Source organism: Budorcas taxicolor, chromosome 16 (genome assembly GCF_023091745.1).
Source record: "Budorcas taxicolor isolate Tak-1 chromosome 16, Takin1.1, whole genome shotgun sequence".
Lineage (NCBI taxonomy): Eukaryota > Metazoa > Chordata > Mammalia > Artiodactyla > Bovidae > Budorcas > Budorcas taxicolor.
In genome coordinates this window covers 30893257-30904383 of record NC_068925.1, presented here as the reverse complement: position 1 = coordinate 30904383, position 11127 = coordinate 30893257, and the positions used below count along the sequence as shown (strand labels likewise).

At 52.6% G+C, this 11127-nt stretch overlaps 1 protein-coding gene across 1 annotated transcript in view; it reads right to left on the bottom strand.

The window, feature by feature from the left end:
* The window catches only part of COQ8A (coenzyme Q8A), a 46545-nt gene that overhangs the window by 21561 nt on the left and 13857 nt on the right, over nt 1–11127 (bottom strand). Inside the window, exon 2 of the mRNA XM_052654247.1 lies at nt 2676–2861. Coding sequence (XP_052510207.1) covers nt 2676–2852 — 177 coding nt within the window. The 5' untranslated portion in view covers nt 2853–2861. The remainder of the gene's footprint in view (nt 1–2675; nt 2862–11127) is intronic.

The following is an 11127-nucleotide window of genomic DNA, read 5'->3' as shown; positions in this document are numbered from 1 at the left end:
TCTGACATTATTTCCACTGTTTCCCCATCTATTTCCCATGAAATGATGGGACCAGATGCCATGATCTTCATTTTCTGAATTTTGAGCTTTAAGCCAACTTTTTCGCTCTCCTCTTTTACTTTCATCAAGAGGCTTTTTAGCTCCTCTTCACTTTCTGCCATAAGGGTAGTGTCATCTGCATATCTGAGGTTATTGATCTTTCTCCCGGCAATCTTGATTTCAGCTTGTGCTTCTTCCAGCCCAGCGTTTCTCATGATGTACTCTGCATAGAAGTTAAATAAGCAGGGTGACAATATTCAGCCTTGACGTACTCCTTTTCCTATTTGGAACCAGTCTGTTGTTCCATGTCCAGTTCTAACTGTTGCTTCCTGACCTGCATACAGGTTTCTCAGGAGGCAGGTCAGGTGCTCTGGTATTCCCATCTCTTTCAGAATTGTCCTCTTTCTAAGTGAGAAACTGAGGCTGAGAGAGCTGAAATAACCTGGTCATGGCCTACCAGGCAGAGCAAGGACCTGGAGCCAAGGCTGGCCCCACCGGCTGCCCCAAGGCCACCTGGCAGCACCTTCCTCAGAGAAGAAATGAGCTGTATTTGGAATCAAGAGGCACCTCTCAAAGTGGCCAGGGAGGCCCTGGAAAGAGGGAGTCTGGGGCAGGGTCCCACGAGCCATGTAACTCCTGTAACTCCCCTGCTGGCCAGCAGCCCTGCGTTACCATGACCTGATTATGCGGAAGTCAAGGGACCTGAGCGTCTCAAGGGGACCAGGCTCAGTGAGTGTCTGCTGAATGAGTAAGCGAGCAAACCCCCTGAGGAAGCAGAGGGAGAGCGGCTTCTGGGGTATCTGGCCCTCCACCCCTCCTCGTATGCAGAGGCAGAGTGGCGCACGCTGGAGACTGCCGCGCAGTGCCTCCTTCCAGGCCGGGGGGGCCATCACTCCCTCCTACCGCTGACTGGCTGTGCTGGTGCGTGGCCTGGTCTCCTCCCAGGACCAGGAACCGGCCTGTCCGAGGAGGGCAGGGGCGGGCGGGGAGCCAGGGCTCCCTCGCCTCTGAGGGAGGCCTGCCCACACCTTACACGCTCCTCTCTCCTAGGAGGCTCAAGTGAGTCGGACAACTTCACTTCGGGTGTTCCACAGGCGAACGCCCAACAGGAAGGCGATGGCTCCTCACTAGCCAGGGCACAGCCCCGCCTCAGCAGAGGGAGCGCAGGCAGAGACAGCGTGTGAAGAGGACACAGGATTCCGGTCATGTCAATCAACGACCGCATCAGACTGCTGAGACTCAGTTTCCCCATCTGAAAAGGGGGTAAGCATCTGGGCCTGCACCCTTCCCAGGACAACGGTGAGGCTCGTAAGAGACCACAGGAGTGAAGACCTCTGCGAGGTGAAGGCGTCTGTGTAGACAGAGACACGGTATCACCACTGGACCTCAGAGAGCAGGAGGGGAGGCTGGCAATCCTAACCTGAGACTGGCCAGAGGGGAGGCCCAGAGCCTGGAGGAGTGTGCGTGTCCTTGTCTAGAAGGACAGGGCAGAGATGGAAGAGGAGCGGCAGCGGGGCTCCCTCACAGCACAGCTCCCAACACACGTGCCCAGGCACACGTGAGTGCACACACGTCCATGCAAGCACACGCAGACCCTCCCCACGCCCTCAGACGGTCAGGAACGGGGTGTGGACCACGTGGGGGATGCCACGGTGGGTGGCGCTCTGCCACAGCAACCCTGTTGACCACCACGGCTCCAGCGCTCCATTCTGCTTACAGCCCTCCCCTTGGACAGTAATTCGTCGAGGTCTCAGCACGAGACAATAGGAGGGACAAGAGCGAGGCGGGAGGTGAGGCTGCTGCCCTGGAAAGCGGCAGGGCTCCCGAGTCAGCTCCCAGAGACCCCAGCCCAGCCAGGAGGGGTGGGGTGGGTGGCGGGGAGGGGCAAGGGTTTCGAAGCCCCAGAAGACCTGCTGACACTCGAGCCTGTGACACTGATGCTGAGGCACAACGTCCAACAACATGTGCCTGCCCCACCCACCCACACATGGGAGACCTCGCGTCGCTTTACAAAGCTGACCCAAGAAAGAAACGCTAACGGAAGCCAGAGGGACAGGCAGAAGGTGCTCTGTCTTATAAAGTACTTGTTTGCTTCAGAGAAGGAAGTGTATCTGGCCTTCCAGATATACTGGGATCCTTCCAGCTGCCTCTCCTAAGAACACAGGGGACCGTGAGTTTCATCTTTGTGGCATTTTTTAATTCCCCACATTAAAAAGGCCTCTCCTCAGTACCTTGAGGACAGGCCCAGGAACTGAACCCAGGCCAGGCAGAGTGAACAGAGCAAACCACAGGCAGCCCCTGGCAGGGCGGGGCCTGTCTCTCCCCTCTGCACCCCGTGCCTGGCACCAGTAGGCACAGGGTAAGTGCTGGTGAGTTACTGGTCAGACTGGAGAGCGTGCTGGGCTTCATGTTCCTAGGGTTCTTCCCAGATCTGTGAAGCTTCCTATAACTGAAACTCCAGTCACACAGCGGCAGCCTCCCCCTCACAGCCAGAAGGACGTGGGCTACGCTAAACACTGGGCTGTCTGGCCTTGGCCACAAGGAGATGGCCATCCTGGAGGTGTCCTGGCACACCCCCTGGTTTCACCAAGACCTCCAAGTCCAGGGCCCCTCCCACCGCCAAGCAGCCTCCTTACCTGCACCTGCCCAAAGACCATGCCGACCTGCTCTGTGGCGGTGGACTGCATGGCCCTGACCGCCACGAGGAGCTCCCCGCCGAGGCCCAGGTGCTGCAGGTAGGTCTCCACGGCCGCCTGGGTCAGCTTGGCAAAGCCTTTGACCAACATGATGGCGTCCCCCAACATGGCAGCCATCCTTCAGGGCTGGAAGAGAGTGGGGTGGGCCAAGTCAGGGTGGGAGCTCCACGCCCCACACAGGGTCACACTCACACGGACCCCCTCTACCCCAAACTCTGGCTGTTTGGTTTTTCCAGTGACCTCCCCTTCTGGGTTGACTGAGAGAAAGAGGCAGGGAGGGCCCAGGGCTCAGGGCAGACTGAGTGGCTCCCCATGCTGCAGGGCGCTGAGCAGAGAGAGGGTCTGTGGAGTTGGGGCCGCGCACCAGGCCCATGTTTCCTCACCTCATGGCACATGGTGAAGGGATTTAGCTAAAGCTGCTCAGCCACCAAGTAGCAGAACTAGGACTTGAATCTGGGAGTCCCTGATTTAGACTATAGGTTGGGGAGGGAACTCCTCCCTGCAGGGCTCTGGGGCCCTCAACCCCAATCCTCAGGGGCTGTCTGTCCGTGCCCAGGCACTCTTGCTCTGCCCTGAAGCCTCTGAAGACGCCCACCAAGGGACAGCCACAATCCCTCCCCACACTCAGGCAATGCTCTCGGAAAATCCTAACCAGCATTTAAAACCAGCAACATGATATAGGACACTGTGCAGGAACAAGGCCGGCAGGGCCTGGCCTGAAACCTGGGTCCCCTCCACGCGCGTGCGGGCTGTTCTCTCCTTTCCACTGGGTCGCAGCATAAAGCGCGTTTCTTTATGTCAGCAGTGAAGAAGTGGAAAGCCAGTGCACACAGCATGCCTCACAGGGTGGGGCGGTGCTGGCAATCTCCCAGGCATTGCTCAAGACCTACCTGGGGCTGTGCTGCTAGGAAGGGTAAGATAAGCTAAAATGAGGGGGTGCCGCTGAAGAAAAAACAGGAAAAAGAAAGGAGCTGGAGACTCCAGGGTGGGAAGGAGCACTCTGGCCAGGGGGCAGGGAGGAGCTGGGATCCACCAGGAGTCCCAGAGACAAGAGGATCGGTGTGAAGGTACAGTGGGCAGGAGACCCACAGGAACAAACCTGGGAACAAACACAAGGAGGCCCAGAAGTGCAGCTACACCCTGGACGCAGGGCTGGGCCAGCAAGAGGGAGGGGACCGTCCCAGAGACACCTTCAGGATTCTCATCAGATTAATTAACAGAAGTGCAGATGGGAAGGCCAGGCGAGAGCACTGACAAGGATCTCAATCAGAACCCTTGGGACTTCAAAGACGCAGGCTCGCTCCTGTCCGCCCTTCACGGGGAAGCAGCCCGTCAGTCCAGAGACACCTGCAGGGATCCGCTCGGCTTCTAAGCATGGGCACAGCTACCTTTACTTAAAAGAAGAGAAACCCACAAACACACAGGAGCCTGGAAAGTTAAGATGACCCACCCAACCTGCTCTCAAAGACCCCTTCACCTTCATAGGAAGACAGCTCCCAGACACTAGGCTGGGGTGCTTTCCACACTCCATCTCCTTTTAATCTTTATAAGCTACCTAATGACATGGATATTATTGCCCCCATTTCACAAAGGAGAAAACCAAAGTCAGAGGCGTTAAGGAACTGGCTAAGGCCATTCAGCTCCAAACGCTCAGTCCACAGACACCAAGGCACTCCCACAGGGAGGCACTGATTAGACACAAATGAACCTCCTGTACCCTAATCACAGCCAAGGAGGTTTCTGGAAGGTGACCATACCCTTGAGGGAGACGGGAAAGAGGGGGGAAGCTAGCCCTGCCCATCACCCAGTGCTATTTCACACCCGGGGCTCCACTCTGGGCTCCTGCTCCTATGGCAATAAACAAGTGTGAGCCCCACAGACCGAATGTCCAGGACTGGGAAAAGATCACGTAATCAGAGCTCAAATGCAGCTGGTGCCAGCTCTAAACAGCTGCCCTGCCCCCGGTCCCACCCATGACACATTTCACTCACAAAGAGAGAGGTTTTGAAAAAGACATCAGGGACACGCAATGGCAGAGGCCGGGGCCCCAGCCCCATCTGTTCAGAAGGACCCTTGCAGGTGGTCCCAGGACCATCTACCATACCCCACTGCTGCAGCAGTCCCCAGAAACAGATCTTCCCCTTGCTCACCTCTAAATCCAACCCAGATAACCAAGCAGGAGACTCTCATAGGCCACGAGCACACATGCTAAGTCGCTTCAATTGTGTCCGACTCTTTTGGGACCCCATGGACTGCAGCCCGCCAGGCTCGTCTGTCCACAGGATTCTCCAGCCAAGAACATTAGAGTGGGTTGCCATGCCCTCCTCCACGGGATCTGCCCGCGTCTCCTGTGGCTTCTGCATTGCAGGCAGATTCTTTACCACTGAGCCACCGGGGAAGCACCTCACAGGCCACAAGCCTCGATAAGTCCAAAACCTCACCTTGTCTGCTAACTGATAGACCTATTTCATTCTGTTTTTAGGCTTAAAACTAATTCTACTAAATTTCTCATCCAAGTTATCATAACCACATAACTAAAGTTTTGCTAGAGCAAAGCTGATAAGTGGGTTTTTTGGCCAATTTCCCCTGCCTAGCTTGAATGGCCCCCTGCACTGATGGGGGAGCTCACTGTGAAATACCCAGGTATGGTCCTGCACTCTGAAGAGGCAGGTCTGGAACCACCAGAGTCCAGTCCTAACTCTTTTGGTTTCTAAGTATGTCAGCCCTTAGCATAGTACCTGATGGGCCAGGATGACACCTACATCACAATGATGATTTTTAAAAAATTCAAAAGAGAAAAAAAAATGTTAAATAAACTGACCATTTTTTAAAAATTAAATTCCTGCATTTGGGAAATATAAGTAATAACAGTCTCCTTCACTATTTTCCTAACTGTATTTCATTACTTTTAGTTCACATATTCCACTTTCAAAGTGGCAAATAAATATGTCATCTTTAAAAAGTACACATGAAAAATTAATTCGCTATGCCTTATTTCTTGCCTGCATGGTTGCATCCTCATACCGGAGAACTTTCCATGGGTGCCTGTCTCACCCTGGACAGCGAGTGCCGTCATGGAGGAGGAGGACTAGAGCCAGTCCCCTGGGAAGGCAGGTTCCATCCACACGGCAATGACATCACGGAAATACACCTTCCCACTACTGTGGGGCAATACTGCCTCTTCTCACGTTAACAGACCCTGTTCATAAACAGTCTGGCTTCGTGAACAGATTCGTAGGTAGACGCATATTTCAAAATCGCAGCCCATGCCAGCCCCCTTGAGGATTATTTATCTAACGTGCAGGGACCACTGCCCCCAAACCTCCCCACATGCTGCTCTGCTACATACAAAGTGAAACATTCAAACCTTAGTCAATACCGGGTATTTTTTGACAAAGGAATGTCTACCCTCAAGGAGCAGGGATGGGAAGGTGGACAACTGCCAGAGGAAATACCTTTCCAGAACTGTGTTCACCTTCTGATTTTCAAAAATTGGCTCTCATAAATCCTACTTCTAATACACCAGAACCCCAACGCGACTCAGAGTTCAGCTATCCTGAATGTTGGTGCAAAACCCCTGCAGGAATGCACAGGCACCAGGCACTCAGCTACACCAGCAGGCATTTTCATCAGGATCTTAGGTAAATAAAATCAAAAGCCCCGAAAGCACATTAACCACAAGTTTCAAATCTTATCCTCATCACAATTTCAGCTTCAAGTATTACAGCCCTCACCCCAGCCCGCTTCACCCTGCTGGTTCTTAAACGGGTTTGGGGGACCTTGCTGAGGAACAATACAGGGATGAAGGGTATTTTCAGGCTCCTCACCCACTTGGCACCATGCACCCAGACAACCTGGGTGCCGCCCACTCTCCTCTGAGCGAGCACCAGTGAATATAGCAGTGGGGGTGGGGGGTGGGCACTCACATTCAGGGGCGCCCACTAAGGCACCAGCACTAAAATAAAGTCATTCGGTCTATTTTCTCAACACAGTTCCCCCCTGGTGCTCTGGACTAGTCTGTGCAGGTCCTGGGATGAACCTGCCCTTGGCCCCAGTGCTCACAGCTGCAGTGGCATGCACACACATCTATAATGGGCACGGCCACCACGGCGACAACCAGAGGCCAACTGAGACTAACACGCGAGGATCAGCTGCAGGGGAGGCAGCTGAGCAGCGGCAAAGCCAGGGAGCCCAGCCAGCCCAGCCACGGACACAGCGCACTGCTCACCTCCCCAGGAGGGCGCTGCGGGTGGGTGGGGGCCAGGAGGGGGTCTCCAGGCCCCTTTTCCAGTCTAACATGCTAATGGGCTATAAAGGAAGTAAACAAAGTTGTTGTTTAGAGAGAAAGAACTGGAACAAATGCAGCTCACCACTCCCCAGGGGCAGACACTGAGAAAGAAGCACAGCCAGCGCCCCCTGACATGAGAATCCTCACACTCCGAGAGGAAATCTTCCTGCTGAACCTTCACTCTCTGACCTTCCCCACGAGCCTTCATTCACGCTGAAAAACAGACTCTGAGATCCTTTAGCTGGAAACTACCTGTGGTGTGAAGGCCTTCAAACCTAGCCTCCAGAACTGAAAAAAAAAAAAAATCCACCAAGTGATGCCTACCTGGCCAGTTACAGTAAGATGTATCAGCAGGACAATGAGCTGTGTTCTTTTTAAAAATAAATGGGACTTCTCCGGCTGTCCAGTGGTTAGGGCTAAGCGCTTTCACTGCAGTGGCCTGGGTTCAAGCCCTGTTCAGGGAACTAAGATCTCACAAGCCGCGTGGCATATCCCCATGCAGGGATACATACCTCATGCGGGGATACAAAATACATACCAACATAAACAGAGTCTGTCTCTCTAAAAGCGAGCACACCCTCCTATGATCTCTTCCCATCCTGAGCTGGCCTGGAAGCCATGGGATGCCTGGTGTAAGGACCCCAAAGCAAGCTGCACAGCAAGCCCTTTGTCTTGGGGAGTGTGTGTGAAGCTCACTCACAAGCCTTCCCGAGCAGGCTTCAAGCCTCGGCTGCTGCATGCACGTCACCCAGTGGCCCACGGATATCAAGCTCAGCACATCCGGAACTGATTTCACTCCCCTTACCCGCCTACCCAGGATCCCCATCCTGAGGACTGCGACCACCTCTCCTAACCCCCCCCAGGTGCTCCCAGCTGGGCAACCACAGCAGCCCCTAACTGATCTCTCTGCCCCCCAACCCCCGCTTTCTTGTGCAAGAATGCACGTCTTTCCTTCTCACCAGACCTCAGTGCAAACAGCACCTCTTCTGGGATGTTCTCCTCAGCATGTCCCATCCCCAAAGCCCACCCACATCCCTCCACAGCTCCTTGTTCCATCCCCAGGTAGCAGTGACTGTGCTCTAAATCTCCTGTGGGTCCCCCGCACTGAGCTGTGAGCCAAAGGAGGGCACAGACCACACCTGTGGTCTCCTCTCCATGTCGCCAGCAACTCACACCACATTGACACAGAGCAGACAGAAATGAACTCAGCTGGTCCCCCCAAGATTTAAGAAAGCCTACCATTTCTGGGACAGGCTCACACCTCCTTGTAGCTTTTAATCTACACATGGAATCAAAGGTCTCCTAGGAGCCTTGTCTGAGGTAGAGTTCTCACACTTTAGCGGGGCATCAGAAATCACCCAGGAGACTCGCTAAAACACAGCTTGCTGCTCCCCAACCCCAGGTTTCTGATTCTCTAGGTCTGAAATGGAACCTGGAAACCTACATTTCTAATAGATTCCCACCTGCTGCTGCTGTTGGTCCTGGAAACTTACCTTAAGAATCCTGTCCTGGAAGACTAGGGAAAAAGGAACCAAGGTGGCCCACACTCAAGGCCAGACAGAAGTCTAAACAGAGACCCTTTCCTCAAAGCTTCTCCCTGCTGCTCCCTAAAAGTCTGGCTTTGTCCCTAAGTGGAAACCTTCCACTGCCCCCTTCCTTCCCCATTCCTCTTCCTCAAGAAACTGAAAAAGGAGACAGTCACCAAAGGAATCTCAAGACTGTAACTTAGTGTTCCTGGGAAAAGACCATTTAGTGACCTCCAGGAGGCCCAGATGGGGGCTCACAGGTGGCCAAGGGTAATCTTTTTTCACTTTGGGCAAGAACAGTTTTTAGTCTGCATGGACACTGGAAAGTTCCTTTACATGCTTGAAATTTTTCCTTCTTGCTTTCCCTCTTAGAAAATGAAAACACCAGGGGACTGTTTCCTCCAAGGACTGATAAGAGTGTGTGTGTTACAGAAAAGACTTAAACCTCTGAAGCCCAAATCCATGAACTTCTGTAGATGTGCCCTTCATGCTGGCCTTTAAAATCACACCCCAGGGGCCAGTATCTCAGACTGGCCCTAGTGAGGTCCGGCCTGAGGGCCCATTCATCAGCAGGTTCAGAAATATCCTAACACACATCAATTTTCAAAGCCAACTGAAAACAGGAAGAAGAACCCAGGAAAAGAGACAGAGAAAAAGAGCCTGTGCCCCGCTCCAACCCCACCTCGTACCTACCCCTCCGCTCTCAGTCAGTCCCAGCCAGACCTGGTGAGCCAAGCTTCCACAATGGGGAACGGGCTACTAGGGTCATTCATGCCCCACAGCTATAAGTGACCTCTGGAATACCCCAGCCTGAGTGTCTACGACAAAGTCCCCTTTCCCTGTCGCTCTCCCAGGCCATCCTTTCTGGGAGTTATCCAAGCATCCTGCCAAATTCTGTCAAACTGCATTTCCTTAACATTGAATGTGTGATAATTCAGCCACAAGAACGTAAATCACAACACTAAGGCTGGCTGCATAAATAGTGGTACACCCACAGATGGACTGCTGTGCAGCCACTTAAAGTGACACTATGAAAGGTGTTTATTGGCAAATAAGAAAGTTTACCATATATTCCCACGTAGGAAGGAAGCAGGTTACACAACAATATTATCCTTTGTTTTGGAAGGATAGAAGGAGGAGGAAAGAAGTTTGAAAGAAGGGTGATGGGTGATAGATAGCAAACATGCAAAACAGGCCTTCTCTGGGTGGTGGGGTAATAAAATTCTTTTTACTTTCTTCATTTGCTTTATTTCCTAAAGTTTTCAACAAAGAACATACACTACTTCTATAATAGAAAATAAGTTACAAAAAAAATAATCTTCAATATCTACTGTTAAGATGAAAAATACAAGCAAGTGATTTAAAGGAACTATCCCACGTCCCTCAAGTGTCTGTCCTGGGTGCGATGGGCAGAGGGCTGGATGGCAGATCAGAAAGCTATAAATAACGCCTCTCCACACCCTCATTTAGCCACTGTCCTTCATCAGAAGACAACTGCCCCTACCAGGCCACCAGGAAGACGGAACATGGCCCTCCCTCTTTCGGGAAAGAAGCTCAACTGCCCTTCTCAGGAAGTGGTGAGAAAATCACTTGGCACAGGCAGGTCTAATGCTGGCCCTGTGTTAAAAGACAAACAATTAATGGGTACTTTCCCCAAAAACAGGATCCTAGTTTAGAATAACGTAGTAAGTGCAGTGATCACATTTTTCTGAACCAGAAGTTAAGAGATGTAATATGACTGGTGCCCTTCTAGATCAGGGGTCAGCAAACCAATGGGACAAAGCCAGTCCTGCTGCCTGTTTTTTTTAAATAAGCATTTGCTGGAACACAGATTACTGCTCATTCCTTTAGGTATTGTCAACAGCTCATTGATATGTCTTACCTACGGCTGTTTGGGTTTTTTGGTTTGATTTGGTTTTAAGCTATAACACCAAGTTGAGTAGTTGCAAGTGAGAACTATGGCTCACAAAGCTTAAAATATCCCCTTATCTGGTTCTTTCAGGGAAGCGTGTTGACCCCGATTCTAGGGCAACAGAGTAAAACATAACCTCAACTGTCCCAGGAAATCTGGAAAGGTCACTGGAGTTAGAGCAGTCCACCAAAGCTGGCACTGGGGTGAGCACACCTCAGTAGAGCTCTGCTCCTGACCCCGAGTTGGGCACCTTCCCAGGCACAGAGCTGCCCACTACCCAGAGGCCCCAGGCAGGGGCTGAACAGGGGGGGGGCTCTGAGGTGACCACCTTTTACTGGCTCACCCAGAACAGGATGATCTGAGGGCTGCTAATGAAGGGGTCAGGCCAGGGGTGGGATGGGGTCAGATGCCGACTTCCTATTCTCCTTCCTCCTGCCTTTCCCAAGGTTTTCAGCCACACAGCTGCCTCCCGCGTTTCCTCATCTCACATTAAGATGACCAGTGCACTGTCGGTCCACCGCTTGAGACTGAATGGCTATAAATCCATCATCATCTAACCTCCATCATCTAGTCCTCCATTCCAGAACTTTCACCATATCCCTAACAGGGGCCCCCTCTGCCAGGCAAGCACCAGTGTGTGCCTAGGAGGGGAGAGCCAGGCAGACA